General features: G+C 40.0%; 2 protein-coding genes across 3 annotated transcripts in view; both read left to right on the top strand.

The window, feature by feature from the left end:
• LOC120557664 (muscle M-line assembly protein unc-89-like) overlaps positions 1-23,422 on the top strand; it is a 36,136-nt gene extending 12,714 nt beyond the window's left edge. The window contains exons 6-12 of the mRNA XM_039798210.1: positions 5,761-5,856; positions 6,165-6,302; positions 6,603-6,932; positions 15,682-16,023; positions 17,307-17,642; positions 18,320-18,667; positions 23,102-23,422. Of these exons, the coding sequence (XP_039654144.1) occupies positions 5,761-5,856; positions 6,165-6,302; positions 6,603-6,932; positions 15,682-16,023; positions 17,307-17,642; positions 18,320-18,667; positions 23,102-23,148 (1,637 nt within the window). The 3' untranslated portion in view covers positions 23,149-23,422. The remainder of the gene's footprint in view (positions 1-5,760; positions 5,857-6,164; positions 6,303-6,602; positions 6,933-15,681; positions 16,024-17,306; positions 17,643-18,319; positions 18,668-23,101) is intronic.
• LOC120557668 overlaps positions 1-26,569 on the top strand; it is a 1,015,838-nt gene that overhangs the window by 930,946 nt on the left and 58,323 nt on the right. The gene's annotated exons all lie outside the window — the stretch shown is intronic.

Genomic DNA, 26,569 nt, shown 5'->3' with positions numbered 1-26,569 from the left:
CTGTATTATGAGATTAGCCTATATTCAGTGAGTGCGTAGATGTAAGAATTTTAAATATGTGATATACGGTGTAAGAATTACTGACCAAAACACCTTCTCCTTGATTATAGTGCCACCTCCTGGTAGATATGTTCTATTTTTAGTGTCTACACTACTATGTTTTCATTTTTAAGCAAAGGCGGGCTTCACCATTAAGGAAAGGTAGGTAATTGCCTTGGGCCCCAAACTAACTGGGACCCCATTAACACCTAACTTATGGTTAAACTTATTTTTTACTCTTCAATAATTAATCCTGTCATTCTTAAAATCCATACGCTAAAATGCATGGATGTCTGACAAGACCACATGGCATCAACAGAAGTTGAGGGACCTGTCGCTGGCTGCTCAAGCAGCAGCAATACTGATAGATATGGAATACAACAAAGTGATGAAGATTGGGATGATCAACTAATGTTAAGTAAGGGTTAATGCCCGACGAGGTGTCCATTGTCAGGTATTAATGGACGACGGCGAGGCGTGAACCGCTGCGCGTCGGACGGTTCACGCCTGCGCCCGTCGTCAATTAATACCTGACAATGGACACCTGGGCGGGCATTAACCCGCTTATACTATAGTCACTTGCCATATAACATATTTTTAAAACATTAGTTCATATTTTAATTAGTTTTACAATCGAAATCTAAAGTTTATCCAAACAATAACTCCGTTTCCCTGGTTACGCCCTGACGGTTTTGACTAATACCTGGAACAATCATTCCCATCCATCAGGTTCTTATGCAATGCAAAGGTTGTTCTCTCCACCAGGAATTAGGAAGAACCTTAGATACGACTTGCCTCCCTTAGCAACCGGAGATATTTATATAGTCCGCTCAGCTGATAGAACCCTTCAGTTTAGCTACGAGCCAGAAAGCTAACGCTATGCTAGCAAGATCCAAAGTCAATAACATTGTTGGCAATCAGTAAAAATAATTTGACAGTATGTTGAACAACAAGACAAGCTAGCTATCAGCCATGTCATTGTCCCCAAAACAATATAACGACTTTTACGAAGAATTTGATCCGCGATGTGTAACGTTACTGTCGGCTGCAGCGGCGCAGCCTGAAGCAGCGAGCTGAGATATATGAGATAACGTTATTCTCTGTGAAACTAAGTCCAGAGGGCCAGTATAACTTACTTCTTGCAGCCTGTGTGTTTTAGCGCCATCCTGTGGTGTTCAGAGGACGAGTTGGAAATAATAAATCCACATTTCCTTATTGATTTAATGTAGCGCATTCATTTAGAACAGTAAACAGTCAGTTTCACCGAACTCCTTTACTAGGTGTCCTACATCACTTTTTAATGGACACCCTGCAGCCAATCAGAATCGAGTATTCACCCAGACCATGGTATAATGAGTAGCAATCCCCCCTACTAAGCAATGTTTTGTACTTGAAGATGACCCAGCACTCTGGCCCAAAGAGCTGAAAGACAAAGAATGCTGCGCAAAAGTGCAGAGAGGACCAGTTCAGGTAAAGGAGAATACAGAACTTTTCCTAAAACTCAAGAGCTCCGACCACATGTCAAAGTGTCCTTGAGCAAGACACTGAACCATAAGTTCAAGGATGGGTTAAATGCAGAGATTAAAAGAACATATATTTTCGTTAATTTGAAAATACCATAATTTATATTTGAAAAATGAATACATTGATAAAACAGATACTTTTAGAATAAAAGCCTAAAGGAAACACAGGTGATCGTATTCGGCCAATGGGAGCAGCACACAACTCACAACTTTTGATCTTACTTACATATTTACACAGAAGAAGATTGCAATATTTGGTAGCTGTTAAGGCCTTTTTATAGTTGTGCGTAGAATCTACGCCGTAGGGTCCGGCGTAGATGCAGACCCCTCTGTGTCTACGCTGGACCCTGGGCCGTAGCCTGACGTGCAGTTCTCGAAAAATGTAACTACGCGTCGCTCCGACGCACGTTGCTTGGCCGTGGCTTGGTAGCGTTGCATTTCCCCCGACTCATTTCCTGGTTCTCCTTCTCCGTAAGCAACATGAAATCAAGGAGATGGTGAGTGTTACGTTAGCAATAGATCGTTTTTTACTCCCAATAGTCAACCTGTGTAGACTTTATCAAAACATGTAAATGAGACTGAGAGAGATGGTGTCACCAACCCGGACGAAGAAAAGCGTCCGGAGGAAGATGAGCTGACTGCAGCTGTGATTGCTGCTGAGGCTGCTTAATGTTACCCTGGTGTAAATGACATTAGACCAGGGGATCGCACAGCGAGGCCACAGTGGGTGAGGAGTCATCTAATAGGGGTCCATGCAAGAACTTTACCCCTATCTCTGTCTCATAGTAGAATATTAGTAGGGCTGAATTATAAAAAATCCTCGATAGAAAATGACTTGCCTCGAAGCTTTGTTAAATCAATGTTACCAACATTGTATGCTGACGGACAGTGTTTCCGCACGGATTATTATACTACTGTCGCACACCAGACGCTGCTCAGTCTGCTGCTGGCGACACGTTAGAGCGTAAATAGCGAGGGGCTAAGAGAAGAGACAGGCTGGAGAAAACGACAGAAAGTGTCCAAAGTTTGGAATCAGTTCAAACGTAATTAAAACGTAAACTCTGTACAGTGTGTCTACTGCAAAATCAAACTAGCTTACCACGGTAATAGCACGACGTCAGTGCTTCAGCACATCAACAGAAAACATGGAGTCTAACTTAATCATCCATTCCACAAAGAGGACCCGACAAAAGTAAATCACAGAGTCGTATGGACGATGAAACTACACCAAACACAACAACTACCAAAAACATAGACAAGAAAATACGTAGTGGTGACTACAATTTGATCTAAAGAGCTGACGAGTTGACTATCCCTTTGGAAAAACAGCTGATTGTTGCACACCACTTTCTCTCTCTCTCTCTCTCTCCACGGAGAAACAGCTGATCAATGATCTACTAGCATAAATGTAACAGAGCTGTTTAGGATTGTAATCAAATATATAAATGAAAATAGGTTTAGTATAACTAATATTTACATATAGGCCTACTGTATATACAGATCAGTCTCAGGTTGAAACTGAAAGTTATGTTGCACAACTTAATGTAATGTTTTTGTATGTTTAATGTAGGCCTTAGTTTGAGGTTGATATCTAAAAAAAAAAGAATTCTTTAAAAAAACAATGTAATATGGCACTTGAATGCACTTAATATGTTTAGTTTTTTGAGATATGATATTATAAGCAATGTAGGCAATAAAAAAATTGCTTTTTCCAAACATTTAACCAAACTATTGTTTATTATTGCTCTTCAATAAAACAAAAGTATTTCTTATCTGATTATTCGATTAACTGATGGAATAATCGGTAGAATACTCAATTACTAAAATAATCGATAGCTGCAGCCCTAAACATCAGTGAACATTGGTTTTACAGAACTGTGAATAAATGGATCATAGAATCCAAAGTTATACAGCACACTGGACATGGGTTTATTTTTAGCCCAGAAAACGTGTTAGAAACAGGTTCAGCCGTTCACCCTCAGTCACTACAGATATGACTATGTTATTTTCATCTTGTGTGCAAGTATGAATACTGTGTAATGATGCATGTGTGTGTGTGTGTGTGTGTGGTTGGTTGTGTGTGATGTATTTGGCCTGCTGCATTAGACTATACTCTTCTGCAAATATGAGCTACTGTATGAAAGCTGCAGTAATGATTGTGTTAGTCTATATCCACAACGTTCCACTTCCGGGATTGCTCCGTTGCCGTCAGAAATTCCGCCAGATTTCACTCTTTTCACCTCCTTCCATTTTGTTTGTGTTGTAATTTTAAACTGCGGTAGATTTCTGAGGATTATGGTTAACTGCTCCTCAGATCTCTGCAGGGTAAATCCAGTTTTCTGTTGTTCGACAGAAATAACTTTCGAACAAGCACGTTCTACCAAAACAAGTTCCTTCCTGAGGCTATAAAGCAGCGGCACCGTGACTTTTCCCTGTGCTTAGCGCCTCCCATGAAGATTGTGATTGATTTAAAGAAATGCCAAAAAACCAGAGCACGTTTTTCTTCCATCTTGGAATGCTGAAGAATAGCCAGACCCTCCTCCGCAGTGTGCCCTAGTGGAGGGTCTGCCAAAGCAAGACCAGAGCTGCATCTCATGTCGCTTCAATGGCACTCCCTGCATCTTAGTCCCTCCCACCAAGGAAGCAGAGGAGAGGAAATCATGGGAGGAGAGAGACAATGAGCAAATGTGTTTCAGAGTAATGAGACCTCTTTTCCTCTGAAGCGTCACATGAATTTGTTAGCAGTTTGGGCAGAGTTAGCAACTCCTGCAGCTGTATGGCTTCCAGGAAAGCTGCTCTCGTGTATCCTCATATAGCTCATATATATATATATATATATACTCATAGCTCCTGGGTGATCCCTCCTCGGTCCTCAGGAGAGAAATAAGAGCTTTGAGACGGCCTTCACCGAGGACGGAAAGAACAACTTTCGGTTAAGCCAAGGACCGAGGAGTCGAGGAGATAATAAGGGCCATGGGATTTACCCCATGATTGTGTAAATCTGGCTTGTTGGCTGGTATTTGAAATGTGTTTGGTGGGCTAGTTTCATGGTGCTGTTATATCAACAACTGTTGTGCATAAAAATATATCATATCTATATAAATCAATCTCTCTCTCCGTCTTGTTCGCTGCGTGTGTCAAGGGGAACTCTTTTAAGTTGTGATTTTAATTAATGAAGAGAGTCCAGTTGAGGAATGTGAGGAGGAAGACGTGGGGCAGAGCAGCTGAAGGCTCTGGCACCCATGGTGCTGAGTCTGAATGCTGGGACAGTTACAATTACAGGAGTACAAAGTGTTCAGTGGGGAAGTGTAGGGAAGAAGCAGATCTGATAGGTATGGGGTGGGGCGGTTGCAAATGTAAAATGTTGTAATTTATACAGTGGGCCACCGGAGGGGTGTGATGTGGTCCGTTGATATTGTATGGGTACCACTTTTAGTGTTTGAAAAATAGTAGACTCGCTTTGCCAGAACCTCTTCCCAGGCACGCTGCAGGAGAGTCTGGCTACTCCACATAGTGTTTGGGGATGGGAGGAAAACGTGCTCTGGTTTAATGGCATTTCTTTAAACCAATCAGAATCGTCATGGGCGGTGCTAAACTCCGCACAGAGCTGCTGCAAAATAGTCGTGCGAGAAAAATACTTTTTGGATTGAACAGATAGACTAGCTAGCTGTCTTAATTTACCCTGCAGAGATCTGAGGAGCAGTTAACCATAGTCCTCAGAAATCCACCAAATTTAAAATGTCAACACAAAGAAAGCAGAAGGAAACGGAAAATACATGCATCCGGCGGAATTTCCTGCAGCACCGGAGCAATCCCGGAAGTGGAACGAGAAGGATATAGACTAGAAAAATAGAAATAAAAAAATGATAGAAACCTGAGCAGATACCTTGCATTTGTGGCCCCCAGCACCCCCTCAGGCTTGGACTCCTAATAATAACTATACATTAGCTACTGAGACTAAAACCAGAACCAACTCTCAGCTGTGTATCCGAGCAGGAGGAAACTGTCCAGAAGATCAGAGCTAACATCTCTGTTCCTGGTCACATTCATTCCACGGCTGGTTTTATCTGCAAATAGTTTTAAATTTTAGTTTCAGGAGCATGCACACCTGCAGTTGTTCTCTTTGTGTAGACTGTGATACTTTATCATATGCAGTTACATTCTGAGTGTTACATTAACCTTTTGTCTTCTGTTTCAGGGTTCTCCACTGGATGGATTGCTGCTGCAGTTATTGGTGTTCTTTTTCTTGTTGCTGGTGTTATTCTAGCTGTGCTTTTATACAGGTGTAAAAAAGGTAAGTGTAAAAAATGTATTGGCAACACAAATTATTAAGATCATCTTCATTTTATCATTATCATCGTCATATTTAGAGTCTTTGCAGTTTTGTATGAGAATTATATAATTCTCTACAAGCTTGAACAGTTAAAGTATTTTGGTCATGTATGAAAAAATATGCAGAAATAATTATGGAGGAAAACTTAGACTACAAACTAAACTGCTTGTGAAACTGCCTTTGTGGAATAATTCTGCTTACAATTTTTTATTTCTAATTGATGACTCTGCATGTAAACATATTGATTAATACATGTTTTTATCGTCCAGAGCCAAAAGTGATCAAAGTGGAAGAAGACAATGATGTTACTTTACCCTCTTCACTCATCACCAAGGAGGACATTCGGTCGAAACGTTTCATCTGGCACACAAATTATGATGATCAGGAGGTGTTCCTGTATGATAAAGGTGATCTTTACAGTGACGAGCGTCCAGGTCAGAATGAGAAGTTCAAAGGTCGAGTCTCACATTTTCCAGATGAACTGGAACATGGCAACGCCTCCATAACCATCAGCAATACGAGGAGGGCTGACAGTGGAGAATACAGATGTAGTTTTCCATCACTTCAGAAACCTAAAATATTCTATATTAAGCTTGATGTTGTTGATGAGTATTTTGATTGAACAGTTAAAGATGTCCTCTCATTTAACAACTGGAGTCTCGTCTCCACCTTGTTATCTAGCTGCTGCATCTGATTTTATCTTCCAGAGCCAAAACTCATCACAGTGGAAGAAGGCAGTGATGTTACTTTACCCTGTTCCCTCAGCACCAAGGAGAACCTTCGGTTAACACAGTTCATCTGGATTAAAACTGATGATGATCAGGTGTTCCTGTATGATAACGGTCATCTTTACAGTGATGAGCGTCCAGGTCAGAGTGAGCAGTTCAAAGATCGAGTCTCACATTTTCCAGATGAACTGGAACAAGGCAACGCCTCCATAACCATCAGAAATACGACGAGGGCTGACAGTGGAGACTACAGTTGTATTATTCAATCAATTCAGAAACATCAAATATTCTATATTAAGCTTGTTGTTGGTGAGTACTTTGATGAACCAGTTAAAGATGTCCTCTCATTTAAGGACTGGAGCCTGGTCTCCACCTTGTTATCTAGCTGCTGCATCTGAACAAACATGATGAAAACTTTGAACTCATTGATGGTCAGTTTCACATTTCTTAATGAAATATCAGCAGTCTGTAGTAGATTGAATCTGAGTGTGCACACTGCCTGATGTTGCTGAGAGATGCATTTTGTTTTTGTTTTTGAAAGTAACAAGCCAAAGAGTTTACTTTTATGCATAGTTTTTAATGTTTGTTTGAACTCTGGCCTCTAGTTTTACAGCCATATGTGTGAAGCCGAGAGTTAAAAGATGGGACTGCTTAAATTCATACGACAGGATGTTATAATGTACTCAAGATCATCTTATTCTATTTTTAAAATGATTGAATATATTTACTGAAGGGTATGTACATTCAGGGCATGAAATTAACACCCGACCACCCGCCAAATGCAGGAGAATTTAGCAATTGGCGGGTAACACTGGCAATCTACCTGCCACATTGTCAGGTAGCCAATGAGAATTAAGTGATTCAGATGCGTAACTATCGGTAAGCAGGGTACGCGGTTGCTTACGGGCCTGGTCCAATCAGGGGCCCGCATCACTGGAAGACATTGATTGACAGCCGGGGCTCCGTATCGCATTTTCATTACTAACACAATCCCGGCAGTCCCACGTGCAGCCAATGACCAAGCGGGAGTGAGAACGGGTCAAATTCATTTCCTTGTTTCTGTTATGAAGACGAGACGTGTGTGACTCGAACATCTCACATTACCAACAAAACGTACAGCGAAAGACCGTGTATAACATTTCAGACCATCCTGCCAACATGTATACATTGTAACATCAATGTGCGCTGTAACGATTTTTCACTCTAAAGTCTCTGATAGTTGCTGCTGTTTCAATCTTGTCAGCTGTCTGCAGCGGGCGGGGCTGTTGCTCCGTTTCCCCCGCGACTGACGCGCACACACACAAACACACCTAAATTGAGGACAGCTACGCTCGTTATTGTAAGTGCAATGATAAGTTAAATTTATTTTTTTTATTTTTTTTATTTAACCTTTATTTATCCAGGTAAACTGTTTGAGAACAACTTCTCATTTACAAACATGACCTGGCCAGAAATAAATGAAAACATACTCTACAACTAAACATATACATGTCATACACATAACACACAGAACAAGCAAATAAAAAAATAAAAGTAGACAGCGAAGACAAAAAATAAAATGCTTAAGTATATGTGTATAAACATGATTCATGTTTATCAGCAGGAACAGGAATCGACTATGTTGTTTTGAAGATTAAGCTTAAAGGTGTAAATTGGGATCAGAGATGTAAGTTTCAGAGTATTTTTGTAGTGTGTTCCAATCATGTACTGCTGCAAAGCAGAAGGCATTGCGTCCAAAGGTAGTAGAAGAAGAGGGGGTACTAAACTTAATAAAATTACTTGATCTTGTGTGATAGGTGTTATGAGCAACATGAAAAAGAGATGACAAATAGAGAGGTGTCTTGCCCAAGATTGTCTTGTATATGAAGCAAAACCAATGATGAAGCCGCCGTGTGTGAAGGGAGGGCCAGCCCACCAGTTTATACAAATCACAGTGATGAGTATGAAAAGGTGCATTAGTGGCGAAACGGATGGCTGAATGATAGTGTATCAAGTTTTTTTAGAGCTGTGTTTGGAGCTATTCTGTAAATAGTATCGCAATAGTCCAAAATTGTCAATACTGTCATCTTAACAAGGATGCATTTGGTAGCATGAGTAAAGGAAGCTTTATTGCGGAAAAGAAATGCTAGTCTAGCTTTGACTTTAGTTTGAAGGTTCTTGATATGTGTAATAAATGACAAAGATGAATCCAACCAGATTAAAGTCCAATAAGTACTTTAAACCGTATGAATGTGTGTGTGTGGCCAGGATAGGAAATTAACTAACAATGTAAAGATCAACAAGCCACTGACATATATGTTCATATTTCATTCAATAAATTATTATTTTGTGTCTTAAATCCACCATCTGTTTTCATATTATACCAACATCATCATCCTGAGCCTTTTTGGTAAGGTTCCTAGAAAATCTCAGCCCAGAATAATTAATTAATAGTACTAATTATTATTCTCCCCAAAACAAATTTCCTTTTTTATTTATTTTTTTATTTTTAAGAACTATACAAAAAAAGTTGCAACTTTTTTGCAACAACTCCTGTGTTATGGTCCACATTCACCAGTGTTTTTTTGTTGTTGTGGTGCGCGCACTGCAGCAGAGATATTTCCATTGCAATTTATTCCCATTTAAATGCATTGACTTATTTGCCAAAAGGCCTCTACGTTCATTATAGCGCCCCATAACGGCCGATTTTCACCAAATCTGGTAGGGAGGCTCGGAGTGGGATGTCAAACAACAATACCAAGTTTTGCTCTAATACCTATTAATTTGGCCAAGATATGCTAAAGTTCGTGTTTTGTGGCTAGCTACGAAAATTTGTTTGCTTGTAAATTGTGAATGGTGTAACGTAACAAAATTCTTTGGATAACTGAAGCTGTTGTCCTGTGAGCTGCCTATAACGCAAACTGTTTACTCTCAGAAACTTGTCTTCTGATTCTGTTGTGGCTTTGGGTCTGCCAGACCTCTTCCTGTCAGAGTTTTTGAAGTGCTTTTTGATGGTGAAGAATACTGTACTCACTGACACCTTGACTTTCTTCGCAATTTCTCTGTAGGAAAGACCAACATTCTTAAGTGTTATGATGGTCTTCCATTGTTAATTTTCTTTTCCCGCCATTTTTATAGCAACACACTACTTTCTGCAGTACAATACTGTTCAAATAATGCTCACGAGGGTATGGTACCACAGTGTGTTCCAACAATACTTTTATACAAACAGAGGGGGTTGTAAGTAATCCAGACAAGTTGGAACACCTGTGGGAATTGGTAGCACCAACTTTCAAAGCTTGATCAACCTCCATTGCTGCAGCTTTACGTTGTTAACCCATTTCTTGTTCCCTGAAAAAGGCCTTTTTATAAAATTCTGAAATGTACATTATTTTTCAGTTTTGGGTAACCTTACTTTTTTTTTTACCTCAGGAAGTTCACCACTTACCTTTGTACCATTTCAAGCTATTCATTGGACTTGAACTGCTAAAATTTCAATAAAAAACTAAAAGAATTGGGGTGTTCTAAAACTTTTGACTGGTAGTGTATATATATATATAGAACAACATAATTAAATCTGCTAAATAAAACACATTACATTCATTATTAATTTCCCTTGTTTTTGTTTAAAACAAACTGTAGCCTACTCAATTACAATACACATTCTGACACATAAAAAAGAGCAGACATTTGGATAGTCATCATGGAAACCGAACCCAAAGCGTAATAGTGATAAGGCAAATGTCAGCAAATATCGAGAAGTGTGAGCTCCAAGTTCTGAAGTGCATTACGATAGCAAATATCCCATTAATGTCTCGCATTTTTTAGGCTACAACGTTTTTTGTCACATTAAGCAAACATCTCACTATCCGCCAACTGCCTGTCCCCTGAACACACTGTAAAAACACATCTCTGTAAACAACCCAGGCTCCACAAACAACAACAACAACAAACTGTGGCAACCACGAAACATTAACAGTCTTCAAGCCAATAACGGATTTATTGGATTTGGTGGGTGGGGGTCACAGGATTAGTGCATGGAAGGGAAGAGAAGGAGACAAGATGATGAGGAGGGAGGGGCGAGCTAGCTTCCATATTGGTTGACAATACTTTAAAAATCAACAAGAAGTGACATCACCCAACATCACTTAGAGCACCTTTAACATCGATTTACTAAAAGGGACAAAAGTCATCTACATTGACTATAGCGCCCCTAATGGCCGATTTTTGCGAAATTTGGTACAGAGCCTCAGAGCAGCATGCCGAACGAGAATCACAAGTTTTGTGTTGATTGCTTTTACTATGGCAGAGATATTGCAATTGCAAATTTCCCATTTAAATGCATTGAGTTATTGGCCAAAACAAATAAACATTGCTTATAGTGCCCCCTAAAGGCCGATCTTCCCCACATTTTGTACAGAGCATCGTAGTGGGATGTTGAGTATCTAAGTATATAAGCATCTTAAGTTCTTTGCTGATAAAATTTAATTTGGACGAGATATGATATGATATGTGTGTGGTAGCTAGCTAGGAAAATTTGTTTGGCCGTCAAATGCGCATATTTTAATGTAGCTAAATTCCTTCAATAACTTTTAGTCAGGTCCATCTGGAGACGCTATCTACCTGGTTTTGTGCAGATTGGTCGCATGGCCTAGGACGAATTTGAAAAAGTTGGTTTTGCGCGATATTGAGGAAAATTTTTTGTGCGGAAATGGGCTTGGCCTATATCATGTGATTCAGCTTTATCCAAGGAAGACGTGGATGTAAGGTTTTCTAACGTTCAATGTGTAATGTGGGAGTTAAAGGCAAAAAAACGCAATGCGCAATTTTTATCGTATAAAAATTATTTGTATAACTTTTTGTCAGGTCAATCTGGCAATGCTACGGTCCAAGTTTTGTGCAGATCGGTCACACGGTCTAAGAGGAGTTCGAAAAAGTAGGTTTTGATAAATCTCGATTTTTCACGCATAAAAGTCTAGGCGGAAATGGGCGTGGTCTATATCATGTGATTCAGTTGGATCCAGGGAACGCAAAGCTTTATGGTTTTTGAATGTCGGGTGTACGGTGTGGGAGTTATAGGGCCAAACGCGTTTTTTCTGCTATAGCGCCACCTAGTGGTGGAAGTGGGTCAATTATTGCGCCTCAGGTCCTTGCGGAGTTTTGGACCAGTCCTGAAAATGACAACCCCCCACCATGTACGGTTTAGGCTGAGTTTTAGGAGGAGAAGAATAATAATCAGTAGAAAAACAATAGGGTTCCACAGCTCCGCTGGAGATGTGAACCGCGTTGCCTTGCATTACGCATTACGCGGTTCCCATGCCACCTCGGGCTTGGACCCCTAATAATAAACCTTAGAAAAGCAATAGGTTTCCACAGCCCTGCTGTGCGAACGGCGTAGTTTCACTACCGCCAGTTCTTCCAGACTCGGGCTTGGACCCCTAATAAATATTCTAAATTGCACAAATCCTTCTTCACACAAATGTGAAGACACACTAAAGAGAATCTAAATATTACACTAGCACTAAGAACAGAAAACACAAACTACAACTAAAACCTGACCTTTCTGGCCTTCCTTGATGCAAAATCATCAATGATGTCATTGTATGAAATCTGCTCACCTATTGAACGATTGATATTGATGAGGGCGAGGCCAGTGAGCCGTTCCTGGGACATGACCTCAAGTATGACTTGATCAAGTTTGGAAAAGCTCCTCTCTGCTATATATATATATATATATATATATATATATATATATATATATATATATATGTGTGTATATACAGTACAGGCCAAAAGTTTGGACACACTTTCTCATTCAATGCGTTTTCTTTATTCTCATGACTATTTACATTGTAGATTCTCACTGAAGGCATCAAAACTATGAATGAACACCTATGGAATTATGTACTTAACAAAAAAGTGTGAAATAACTGAAAACATGTCTTATATTTTAGATTCCTCAAAGTAGCCACCCTTTGCTTTTTTGATAGCGCTGCAAACCCTTGGTGTTCTCTCAATGAGCTTCATGACGTAGTCACCTGAAATGGTTTTCACTTCACAGGTGTGCCTTGTCAGGGTTAATTTGTGGAATTTTTTCCCTTATTAATGGGGTTGGGACCATCAGTTGTGTTGTGCAGAAGTTAGGTTGATACACAGCCGACAGCCCTATTGGACAACTGTTAGAATTCATATTATGGCAAGAACCAATCAACTAAGTAAAGAGAAACGAGTGGCCATCATTACTTTAACAAATGAAGGTCAGTCAGTCCGGACAAAAACTTTGAATGTGTCCCCAAGTGCAGTCGCAAAAACCATCAAGCGCTACAATGAAACTGGCTCACATGAGGACCGCCCCAGGAAAGGAATACCAAGAGTCACCTCGGCTGCTGAGGATAAGTTCATCCGAGTCACCAGCCTCAGAAATCGCAAGTAAGCAGCAGCTCAGATTAGAGACCAGATGAATGCCACACAGAGTTCTAGCAGCAGACACATCTCTAGAACAACTGTTAAGAGGAGACTGCGCGAATCAGGCCTTCATGGTCAAGTAGCTGCTAGGAAACCACTGCTAAGGAGAGGCAACAAGCAGAAGAGATTTGTTTGGGCCAAGAAACAGAAGGAATGGACATTAGACCAGTGGAAATCTGTGGTTTGGTCTGATGAGTCCAAATTTGAGATCTTTGGTTCCAACCGCCTTGTCTTTGTGCGACGCAGAAAAGGTGAACATATGGATTCTACATGCCTGGTTCCCACCGTGAAGCATGGAGGAGGAGGTGTGATGGTGTGGGGGTGCTTTGCTGGTGACACTGTTGGGGATTTATTCAAAATTGAAGGCATACTGAACCAGCATGGCTACCACAGCATCCTGAAGCGACATGCCATCCCATCCGGTTTGCGTTTAGTTGGACCATCATTTATTTTTCAACAGGACAATGACCCCAAACACAGCTCCAGGCTGTGTAAGGGCTATTTGACCAAGAAGGAAAGTGATGGAGTGCTGCGCCAGATGACGTGGCCTCCACAGTCACTGGACCTGAACCCAGTCAAGATGGTTTGGGGCGAGCTGGACCGCAGAGTGAAGGCAAAAGGGCCAACAAGTGCTAAGCATCTCTGGGAACTCCTTTAAGACACATTTCAGGTGACTACCGCTTGAAGCTCATCAAGAGAATGCCAAGAGTGTGCAAAACAGTAATCAGAGCAAAGGGTGGCTACTTTGACGAATCTAAAATATAAGACATGTTTTCAGTTATTTCACACTTTAAGTACATAATTCCATATGTGTTCATTCATAGTTTTGATGCCTTCAGTGAGAATCTACAATGTAAATAGTCATGAAAATAAAGGAAACGCATTGAATGAGAAGGTGTGTCCAACTGTTGGCCTGTACTGTATATATAATCATTTCAAGAGGCCCTGTGCTATAATTTGAAGAGGTCTATCATGCGTTTTTGTCTGCCAATGCAGATAAAAGCTACAATTCTCGTTAAGAAAGTTTGCATGATGTGCAACGTTTATCTACACTACTAATGCAATCTTACAGTAAAGCATGCCTACTTCTTTTATTGTTGTAGTATTATCATCAACAGTTTGTTTTTGGCTCAATTTTATAAAGGGGCAAAGTGTTTTAAGGGGAGTTGTGCTTACCGCAGGTTCTACTCTCACTCCCTCACCTCTGTCCCTCTCCTCCTGACTCTCCTCCCCACTGTGCAAATGCCAATGCTGCCGACACCACCACGGGTCCTGCTACTGCCACGAAGGTCCTGCTACTACCGAAAACATGTCTTTTCACCTTTTTCTTTTATTTGAGCTGCTTGGGTAACTTTGTTTCAATTTCACGTTTAGACCATTGACATAAAAAGGTTTAGACTCGTCTTGCTCTGTCTCTGTGTACTTCCCATTTCTCCTGTCACTTTGTGTTTATCTTTCGCGCCGCGGCGCACTGTTACGGACTAGTCCCTTTCATTGTGAAAGTAGGGGGTGTTGACCTCTCAACACCCCCTGCAGCTGCTGGGTGTGCTGATCTGCCAATTCCTCACACAGTGAAATGATCGAAAACCGCTTCTTCAAGTTCTCGTGCCGCCCCCCATGTGACATGAAAAAATGCCGCCCCGTGCGGTTGCCCCGTTTGCCCGTACCAAAAACCGCCAGTGGCTGGTGGTAAAAAAAGTGAACTTCATGCCCCGTGTACATTATATAATACACTTATATTTAAAGTCTTTACAATTGTTTTATCTTCATTCATTAAAGGTGCTCTAAGTGATGTGACGCGTTTAAAAAAAATGCGGTCTCTGAAGACAGCCCAGGCTCCACAAACAGCAACAAAAACAAACTGCACCAACCTGCACAACGAACCATAACAAACAGTGTTCCAGACAATAATAATAATAATAATACATTTTATTTAAAGGCGCCTTTCATGACACTCAAGGACGCCTTACAAAATTTATAGAAAACATTTAAAGAAGAAAAAGAAAAATCAAACCAGTACAGCATCAAACATTAATCACATAAAAGCCTGCCTAAACAGATACGTTTTAAGACGAGATTTAAAAACTGAGAGACTAGAACTGTGTCGAACTTCCACAGGAAGAGAGTTCAGGAATATAATAACTGACAAGAAGGAGCTGGTTGAGCCATCACTGCAGCAGTGTTAGCACGTAGGCTACTTCCACAATGCGTATGCATGACTCAACCAGCTCCTTCTTGTTGGTTATTGGCTGGAACACTGTTTGTTATGGTTCGTTGTGCAGGTTGGTGCAGTTTGTTTTTGTTGCCGTTTGTGGAGCCTGGGCTGTCTTCAGAGACCGCGTTTTTTTACAGTGTGTTCAGGGGACAGGCAGCTAGCGGATAGTAAGGAGATGTTTGCTGTATGTGACGAAAAACATGCTTAAATATGTTGGTCATCCATAAAAAAAAATGCTTAAATAATTATGTTAGAGGAGAAATTAGACTACAAACTAAACTGCTAGTAAAACTGCCTTTGTGGAATAATTCTGCTTACAATTTTTTTTCTGCCTTAATAATTACGAACTGATGACTCTGCATGTAAACATATTAATTAATACATGTTTTTATCTTCCAGGTCCAAAACTCATCACAGTGGAGGAAGGCAGTGATGTTACTTTACCCTGTTCCCTCAGCACCAAGGAGGACATTCAGTCAACACGGTTTATCTGGGAGAAAGTTTCTCAGACAACTGATGATGATCAGGTGTTCCTGTATGATAAAGGTGATCTTTACAGTGACAAGCGTCCAGGTCAGAGTGAGCAGTTCAAAGGTCGAGTCTCACATTTTCCAGATAAACTGGAACAAGGCAACGTCTCCATAATCATCAGAAATACGACGACGGCTGACAGTGGAGAATACAGATGTATTGTTCAATCACTTCAGAAACCTCAAGAATTCTACATTGGGCTTGTTGTAGGTGAGTACTTTGATGAAACAGTTAAAGATGTCCTCTCATTTAAGGACTGGAGCCTGGTCTCCACCTTGTTATCTAGCTGCTGCATCTGAACAAACATGATCAAAACTTTGAACTCATCGATGGTGTCAGTTTCATATTTCTTAATGAAATATCAGCAGTCTGTAGTAGATTAAATCTGAGTGTGCACACTGCCTGATGTTGCTGAGAGATGCATCTGCATTTTGGTTTTGTTTTTGAAAGTAACAAACCAAATGCACAGTTTACTATGTTTGTATGAACTCTGGCCTCTAGTTTTACAGCTATATGGGCGAAGCCAAGAGTGAAAAGATGGGACTGCTTAAATTCATACGACAGCACACACAAGTCTGTTCGGTGGTAGCAATGCTGTTAAGAGAGACAGCGCTGGGATAAAACAAAGTTTGAATCACTTAGTAATGTTAGTTGTGGGACTCCAGTAAGTAGACATGGCTATTTCATTCCCTTTACACTTTGCATACAGTGATTATTTTCTCTAATATAGATTATACTGTGTCATTTTAATTAGCTTAATTCTAAAGTAGTCTTTACAAAACAACGATAATTTTTCAATGAATCCTCTATGTTAGTGAATATAACGTTACCTAGCTTGTTTGGTAGCTTGTTTAATAGCTTGTTGGATAGATAGTTAGCTAACTTGCTAATTCCACCCAACATGCTTTTACTTGTAACAGAAAATGAGCCGGCTGGCTAATTATCTAGCTTTTTTGCTTGGGGGTTCAGTTTTCTGTTCAGCATCTTCTGTATAACAGAAAAGATTCGCTTCATCATCCAATGTTTGAAGTGGATATAAAAGCCATGTCAACCTACTTACTGCAGTTCCACAGCTACACATATCCTGTACAACTGTATAATTGTGGCTGTATTGTTTGTGTCCCCGTCAAAAATTGCTCTTGAGAAATGTTATGTTTATTGTCCTCCCCGACAGTTTACAGATTTACACCCATGACGACAGATGTTATATTGTACTCAAGACAATTTTATTCTATTCTTAAAATGATTGAATATAGGTAATGAAGGATATGTAAATTATATAATGCAGTACAAGCTTAAACATAGTTCAAATATTTTATGTTTAAAAATATATATAGACATGATTATGTTGGAGAAATTAGACTACAAACTAAACTGCTTGTAAAACTGACTTTGTGGAATAATTCTGCTTACAATTTTTTTCTGCCTTAGTAATTATTCACTGATGACCATGCATGTAAACATATTGATTAATACATGTTTTTATCTTCCAGAACCTAAAGTCATCAAAGTGGAACATGGCGATGATGTTACTTTACCCTGTTCCCTCTGGCCCAAGGACATTCAGTCCACATGGTTTGAATGGGAAAAATGTGATGATGATGATCAGAAGGTGTTCCTGTATGATTATGGTGATCTTTACAGTGACGAGCGTCCAGGTCAGAGTGAAAAGTTCAAAGGTCGAGTCTCACATTTTCCAAAAGAACTGGAACAAGGCAACGCCTCCATAACCATCAGAAATATGACGTGGGCTGACAGTGGAGTCTACAGATGTCTTTATGTAGATTGTCAGAATACTCAACAATTCTACATTGGGCTTGTTGTTGTTGGTGAGTACTTTGATGAAACATTTAAAGATGTCCTCTCATTTAACGACTGAAGCCTCATCCCCACCTTGTTATCTAGCTGCGGCATCTGAACAAACATGATGAAAACTTTGAACTCATCGATGGTGTCAGTTTCATATTTCTTAATGCAATATCAGCAGTCTGTAGTAGATTAAATCTGAGTGTGTACTCTGCCTGATGTTGCTGAGAGATACATCTGCATTTTGTTTTCGTTTTTGAAAGTAACCAACCAAAAAGTTTAATTTACTTCAATGCATAGTTTTTAATGTTTGTTTGCACTCTGGCCTCTAGTTTTACAGCCATATGTGTGAAGTCGAGAGTGAAAAGATGGGACTGCTTAAATTCATATGACAGGATGTTATAATGTACTCAAGATCATTTTATTCTATTCTTAAAATTATTGAATATATGTAATGAAGGGTATGTAAAGTATATAATGCAGTACAAGCTTAAACATAGTTCAAATATTTTGGTTATGTTTAAAAAATATATGCAGCAATAATTATGTGTGAGGAGAAATTAAACTCCAAACTAAACTGCTAGTAAAACTGCCTTTGTGGAATAATTCTGCTTACAATTTTTTTCTTCTGCCTTAATAATTACTATTTGATGACTCTGAATGTACACATACTGATTAATAAATTTTTTTTATCTTCCAGAGCCAAAAGTCATCACAGTGGAAGAAGACGGTGATGTTACTTTACCCTGTTCCCTCATCACCAAGGAGGACCTTCGGTCAACACGGTTTATCTGGAAGAAAGTTTCCCAGAGAACTGATGATGTTCAGATGGTGTTCCTGTATGATAATGGTGATCTTTACAGTGACGAGCGTCCAGGTCAGAGTGAGCAGTTCAAAGGTCGAGTCTCACATTTTCCAGATAAACTGGAACAAGGCGACGCCTCCATAATCATCAGAAATACGACGAGGGCTGACAGTGGAGAATACGAATGTTATGTTTCATTCAATATGACACGTAAAATATTCTACATTAAGCTTGATGTTGTTGGTGAGTACTTTGATTAAACAGGTAAAGATGTCCTCTTTTTTAACGACTGGAGCCTCATCTCCACCTTATTAGCTAGCTGCTGCATCTGAACAAACATGATGAAAACTTTTAATTTATTGATGGGGTCAGTTTCACATTTCTTTATGAAATATCAGCAGTCTGTAGTAGATTATATCTGACGCTACAGTCACGTTAGGTACAAAAGACAAGATCAAATCATAACAAGAGTTATCTCAAGACACTTTACAGATAGGTCTAGACCACACTATAATTTACAAAGACCCAACAATTCCAGTAATTTCACCAAGAGCAAGCATTAAGTGCGACAGTGGCAAGGAAAAACTTCCTATTAGGCAGAAACCTTGGGTGGTGAGGAAAACTTCCTTTTAGGCAGAAACCTCTGACAGACCCAGGTTCTTGGTGGACGGTGTCTGACGGTGCCGGTTGGAGGTGTGATGAACATTGGCAATTATAGTTACAATAAAGATAATGACTAGAAATAGTAGTTGTAGTAGTTCATGGCGTAGAGGGCACTGCAAGGCGTTAAAGGGTTTAGCAGGGCAGCACAGAGCATAGCAGGACGTAGCAGTGCAGTGCAGGACGTAGCAGGGTGTAGCTGGACATAGCAGGGCATAGCACGATGTGGCAGGTAGTAGGACGTATTAGGGCGTAGCCAGTGCTTAACTTGTAAAGTGGGAGGTCCTGGAGCGTGGGGGGGGGGGACTCAAAACGGGGGTTGGAGGTAACGGAACAAAAAAATAAAAATTACACTGCCTAGTAGCTTCTCTGACTAAAAAAACCTAAACAACGCTGTGTGTACATCAGGGCAATGTTTATTTTTATTTCAGAACATGCACTGCATCGGTGAAAAATATAAAAAAAATAAAAATACACTGCAACAATCGTTTTCACAAGCAGCAATTATCCATCAGACTATTAAATTAACCCAAAAACCCACTGTGGTCTCCACATTCTTGATCCGCAGAAATGGTTTTTGCTTGTTTGGGATCCGACCAATCCTGGCCAGCGTATTTGAACAAGTTAAGCAAACTTTGTTGTCTTTTTGACATTTTTCCCCTGAGTTAAATGAGGCAATCTCAACCAGCACAAGCGCTTGTGTCACTAGAAGTGCAGCGCCGCGCTGTTGAAGTGCCTCCCCTCCCTCCGTCCCTCTCCCCCTCCCCTGGGGAATAAAGACTAACAAAACAGATAACAAAATTGAACACTACACAAACCGTAGTTTATTTTTTTCATTTAGGCGATTAATTTTTCCTGGTGACACAGGAGGTTCCGGATATGAAAAAGGTTCCAACGTCGGAGGTGCCGGAACATGTTCTGGCGTGTTCCAGCTCAAATTAAGCCCTGGGTGTAGCAGGACGGAGCAGGGCATTGCAGGGCGCTGTAGAGCGTAGCAGGGCGTAGCAGGGCATAGCAGGGCGCGGACCACGGCCACAGCAACAGCTGCAACCATGGTTTAGGTGCTACCCTAATCCAAGGAAAACGTCTGGGTGAAAAAACATAAGGACTCCAGGGAAAAAGCTCCCCAGAGCTAGGTTAGTAACAAGCATTTCTGGGAAATGGATGCACACAGAGGGAAAGAGAGAGGAGAGAGGGGCTCAGTGTGTCAAAGGAAGGAAATCCCCCAGCAGTCTAAAACTATAACAGCATAATTAAGAGCTGGTACAAGGCAAACCTGAGCAAGTTCTATAAGGGTTGGTAGGTAAACTTACAACTATGAAGAGAAGCAGGTGGGCTGGGCTAGGCGGACGCTGCAACTCCTCACTCCCTAACAATAAGCTTTATCAAAGAGGAGAGTTTTAAGTTTACTCTTAAATGTGTTGACGGTGTCTGCCCCCCAAATCCAGACTGGAAGCTGGTTACACAGGAGAGGAGCCTGATTGCTGAAGGCTCTGGCGCCCATTCTACTTTTGGATACTCTAGGAACCATACGTAACTCTGCATTCTGGGAGCGCATTGCTCTAGTGGGACAATAAGGTACTAAGAGCTCTTCTAGATATGATGGTGCTTGACCATTTAGAACTTTGTAGGTCAGGAGAAGGATTTTAAATTCAATCCTGGATTTTACAGGAAGCCAATGCAGAGAAGCTAATACAGGAGAAATATGATCTCTTTTCTTAGTTCTTGTCAGAACACGCGCTGCAGCATTCTGGATCAGCTTGAGAATCTTAAGGGACTTATTTGGGCAACCTGATAATAAGGAATGACAGTAGTCCAGCCTGGAAGTAACAAATGCATGGACTAGTTTTTCACCATCGTTTTGAGACAGGATGTTCCTAATTTTGGCAAGGTTACGAAGGTGAAAAAATGCTGTTCTTGATGTTTGTTTTAAGTGGGCATTAAAGGATATATCCTAATCAAAAATAACTCCTAGATTTCTGACAGTAGTGCTGGAGGCCAGGGCAATGCCATCTAGAGTAGCTAAATCTTTGGATAATGAGTTTTGGAGGTGTTTAGGGCCTAGCACAATAACTTTTGTTTGAGTTTAACATCAGAAAATTGTAGGTCATCCATGATTTTATATCTTTAATGCATGCTTGAAGTTTAGCTAACTGACTGGTGTCGTCTGGCTTGATTGATCAGTATAATTTGGTGTCGTCCGCATAACAGTGAAAGTTAATTGAGTGTTTCCTAATAATATTGCCTAGAGGAAGCATATATAAGAAGAATCAACCAAAACTTACTTTTACTTTTATGCATTGTTTAAATGTTTGTTTGAACTCTGGCATCTAGTTTTACAGCCATATGTGTGAAGCCGAGAGTGAAAAGATGGGACTGTTTAAATTCATAGGATGTTATAATGTACTCAAGATTATTTTATTCTAGTCTTAAAATGATTGAAAAGATTTGATGTACACCTACCAAGAGCCTGGGTCTGTCGAGGTTTCTTCCTAATGGACTGTTCGTTATTTATTTAAGGGGCCACCCGAGGAGTTTTGGGACCTTTAGTCTAAATATATCTGACCCTCCCTTCCTCAGCAATACATTTTGGATGGCCCTCCCCAACAATTTATTGTACTAATTTGCACTTAGCAAAGCTGCAGAGGTTTCCATTGTTTTTTTTTACAGCCATGACATGGTGGTGGCTAAACGCCTGTATTCTCATCTTATGCATCACAGTCCTCTGTTATGGTGTGGTGGCCATTTCAGTAGATTTACTCACTAACGTTGTTGTGGAAACACAATAAGCATGTAAATGAAATGCACACTTCCTGCATTACTGCATTACTTCAAATACTAAGTCACTCCTCAAGTAAACTAGTATTCACATGAAATAAAACAATAAAACATTGAGACCATTCAGCAAAGCACACTGGGTAATTCAACACTGGTTGCTATGGACTCATCACTAGTCATTGTATATCTTAGCATAGGTAAAACTGCCGAAGCTGAACATTATCCCAAACTCCATTTCTCAAGAGTCAATTTGGGAGCTACCACTCCTTCCTTCTCAAATCCCTTGAAAAAGCTGTTGTTTGCACAATTTCACAAATAATCACCTGGACCGAAAGGATATACCTCCCGTCTCATGCCTTCCCGGCTGCCGACTGGTGCTATCCGCGGTGCGAGTTTCGTCTTTTTTCAAAATAAAAGCTTTTGTCTGGTCAGCTATGTTTTCGTACGGTGTTTTGGATGTTTTTGAACTAAACAGTACGGCAATCATGCTAATGAATACAATTATTTTTTCAGCATACAACAGTTACAACACGATTGAGCTAACAAAGCAGTTTTGTTTTTATATGTGCGAGCGGGATTTATTCAGTTTGGGAAATCCCACGGTCTCTAAACTACTGGTCTGGCTGACTAAATAGGGAGGGACCCATCTGCTAGCGATAGGGGCTGAGACTGAGATAGCTACATGGAGCTACATGGATAAATATGCACCAAACAAGCCACTTATAAATTTTGCTCTTCTCATGAATACAAAAGTTGGGAGACCCTCCCCCGTAGACTAAAAAAAATTGGATGACCCTCCCATCAACAAAGAATAAAAACACATGACCCTCCCCTATTTTCCTCCAGTGGTCCATTCCATAAATACCGAACGGTCCCTAAAATGGAGTTTTTCCTTGCCGCTGTCACACTGAATGCTTGCTCTTGGGGGAATTACTAGAATTGTTGGGGCTTTGTAAAATATGGAGTGTGGTCTAGACCTACTCTATTTGTAAAGTTGTATGTTGTGTCTGTAAAGTAGGCTTCTCTAAGTGCCCCTGCTATTCTGATTCATGTTTTTGCATTAACATTATGATCACTTTATTTCCAAACAGAAAAGAATGCATTTTGGGGCAGATCTGTGTAAATCAGACACCAAAAATAAATGATGTGTTAGTGGTAAAACTGTGATTGTAAAGCCTGAATATGAACAGGAAAGTTTCATTTAATTTCTTTAATATTGTTTTGTCTTTTTTCCTGCAGCTTCAACTCCAGAGCCAGATGAACTTCATCCATTAATGATGAAATGAGGCTTTGATAATGTCTGTGTTGCTGGAAACATTTATTCTGTCTTCAGTTATTTTTTGCTTGTGTTATGTCACAATGTATAGGGTCATTGGTTTAGTCTTGCAGTTCTAGTAGATTGTGTTACTGTTTGTAAGACTTGTACAGTATTCCTGTTCCAGAGGTGTGTAGAGCAGAGAGGACCAGATCAACATGATGATGCTCTTATAAGTCTTGTATTTTTGTATTCAGACCAAATTACAAAGTTTGCTGTGATGATGTGGAGTGTGAAATATTATGGACTATCAAAGACTGGTCACTTCATTTATTTTAAAAATATTTTTCACGATTTTATATTGTGTTTTATTACATTTGTTTGCTCTTTAGACAACCATTAGTTGCTTCTGTATTTAAAAGAATGGTTAAAGGGCAACTCTTATATAGCATTTTCAGGTTCATACTTGTGTTTTGTGTTTGTACTTGTTTCACTAGTTGAAGCTTGAGCTACTGTAACAGAGTATATAGCAGGACTTTGTACTGTGAAATATCACCAATAGAGGCTTCTAAACCAAATGCTACACAACCGGTAGGAAATCTGAACATTTTAGCTCACGGGATTTCTCTAAAATATGTTTCTCATAACATAAAAATCTGACATCATAACATTGTAGATGTGACAAAAAACATGAAAACAATATGTCCTTAAAGTGATGGTTCGGAGTAATTTACCCTAGGGTCCTTTGCACCATGACCTCGAGCCAAACACCCCCCCAGAAGCTTTTTTCACCTGGGTCTAACATTGGGCGAGTTAGTGTAGAGTAGCGTTAGCCGCTGAATAGCTTAGCGCGGGGCTAATGGACCCACATTTGTATCTCTTAAATGACCCCACTAATAATGCCTGAAATGATAACAAAGGTCTACACTAGTATATATATAGGTTATGCACTCATAAAACGATGGATTGGAAAGTTTGTAAGTACACCAGAAGTTTATGTAAATAACACTTGCCTGCTGGCTTCTGCTCTCTGCTGTTGTTGTTGCTGCTGTGAGACGAGTGCTTAGGGACGTCTACAAATTACGACACCGAAAAGAGATGCAACAAAAATATTTTTTAATTTAACTTATTTTTTAAAGTAAGTGCTGTCATATAACTAGCAGGAGACAAGTAATAATTGAGGTAAGTTTGGAGACATTACCTTATTTAATCATTAAATTAATACATATTTTTGTTGTATCTCTTTTCGGTGTAGTAATTTGTAGACAGCCCTAAGCACTCGTCTAACTGCAGGTAGCAGCAGCAGCAGCAGCAACAGAGAGCAGAAGAGAGCAGGCAAGTGTTCATAAACTTCTGGTGTACTTACAAACTTTCCAATCCATCGTTTTATGAGTGCATAACCTATTTGTACTAGTGTAGAAGTTTGGTATCATTTTGGGCATTATTAGTGGGGTCATTTACGAGATACAAACGGGTTATACCGCGTTTAACGCGCCCCCGCCCGCTATTCAGCGGCTAACGCTAACTCGCCCAATGTTAGACCCAGGTGAAAAAAGCTTCTGGGGGGTGTTTGGCTCGAGGTCATGGTGCAAAGGACCCTAGGGTGAATTACTCCGAACCATCACTTTAAGGCTGAGATGTGGTATTGATCTTCTTATCTAACTCAGTGAGAAAGTGAATAAAGTGCCCTGGGGGGGTCACCGGGTAGAGCCGGTACTTTAGGCCGAGTCATCACCACAGTGACTTTGGTTTGGTCCGCCACAGGGCCCTTTGCTGCATGTCATACCCTCTCTCTCCTGTGTATCTCTTAAAAGCAGAAATGCCAAAAAATTTATCCTAAAAAAAATGATTAGCTCAAATGTATTTTCACTTTTATATGACAAGACAAAGTCTGTACAGTACACCTTACTATGTTCTTGCACTGTTTATGTTGTTAAGCGATAATATAGTGCCTTTATGTAATTTCAGTTTAAATGTATTCAAACAGTACTATTGAAACTCTTGAATTAAAAGTCAATATTGACATTATTCTTTGCAGCGTGACAGTTTTTTTCAGCTGAAACTTGCGTAAAAGGAATAAAAGTGATTTTACTTTCTTGGGTCAGTTTCTAAGACAGGAGCCCTGGCCTGAAACATCTCGACACCACTCTGCTGCTCTATATTTATTCCTCCAGGTTTTGGAGAACGTGTGTGTGTGTTTGCAACATACTGGACATGAAGATAAACAGTGGAGAAGTGAGTGTGTTGTGTTGGATAAAGAGTTTAAAAAGTCTAAAGCCCAGTCCAAAGTCCAAAACCTGGATGAATATAGAGCAATGACCAAAGTTGCTTTCAAATTGTATCTACTGTACTTTATTTTTAGTGACTTAGTATTAAAAAGATGCAGAGACAGTGCAGAGAGTTTAATGTGTTGCAGTGAGATGAGCTTTTATTTTGTAGGAGACCCTCTGGACACCCCTTAAGGACCCTTTGGAGTCCCTGGACCCCAGTTTGAGAACTTTAGCTTCAAGATGCTGGTTGTTGTCTATCAGGGGTTAGTTGTTAGAAGTTAAAGATTTCAATTAAAATATTTTTTTTCCTCTTTAGCTGACCTCTGATCAATGCATGTAAGAGCCATGTTTTGTAAATAGTAAATAGTAAAAAAAACAGACTTAAACTATGGACCTTTGGCAGTAAGGGGGGGAGCTTTTGAACCGGGCCTGACTTGGTTATAGGCTCAGATCTAGCTTTAGAGACCCCTTATTGCCTGCTAGAGTGGATTGAGGTGTTAATTCTTCTATTATTCTCTGCATGAACAGTGAACAGTTAATGTGTGGGTTTTAAAGTGTGCAGTGGCATTTTGTTCTTTTGGAGCATTGCTCTTTTGTTGTGTGTTTTGGGGTCCTAAAACATATTAATTGCCTTTAAATGATTACTGTGCATTCTTGGTATTAATATCAAGTGATTGTGTCAGTGGCCAGCGTAGTGCACTCCTTCCCTAAAGTCACTACTGTGTAGCTCAACGCTGGCGATGTCGGCGTTTCCTTTCACTGTTTTTATCTCATGCAGGATGATGTGGAGCAACAGTGTATTTTTTTCTGACCACAGATGTAGACTGTATTTTAGTTACAGGAAAGTGTATTTCAGCACAAGGTCAGTTTTGTGATAATCCAGCTTTGTATATGGTTACATTATTTACCTCTCTTTTTATCATATCCTTTAAATAAACCATGTTTCACTCTACGAGCCTCCTCTCTTTGGATAGCTTTGCATGTGGAAGTTGGACATGGTGGTCTACCTCAGTCAGAACCCTTTACATCCTGCAATCACTTCAATTCAACTGTATTTCAGACACACAGGTCCATTTCAGTATTAAATATGTAAAAAATAAAAATCCAAAAAAAGTTCTATATTTTGAAGGTGAACACATACAGATATTTCATCCAATTTTTCCAAAAATAAGAAGTTTAACT

Source organism: Perca fluviatilis, chromosome 4 (genome assembly GCF_010015445.1).
Source record: "Perca fluviatilis chromosome 4, GENO_Pfluv_1.0, whole genome shotgun sequence".
Lineage (NCBI taxonomy): Eukaryota > Metazoa > Chordata > Actinopteri > Perciformes > Percidae > Perca > Perca fluviatilis.
The sequence above is the reverse complement of the archived record's forward strand: the minus strand, read 5'-3'. Positions and strand labels throughout refer to the sequence as shown.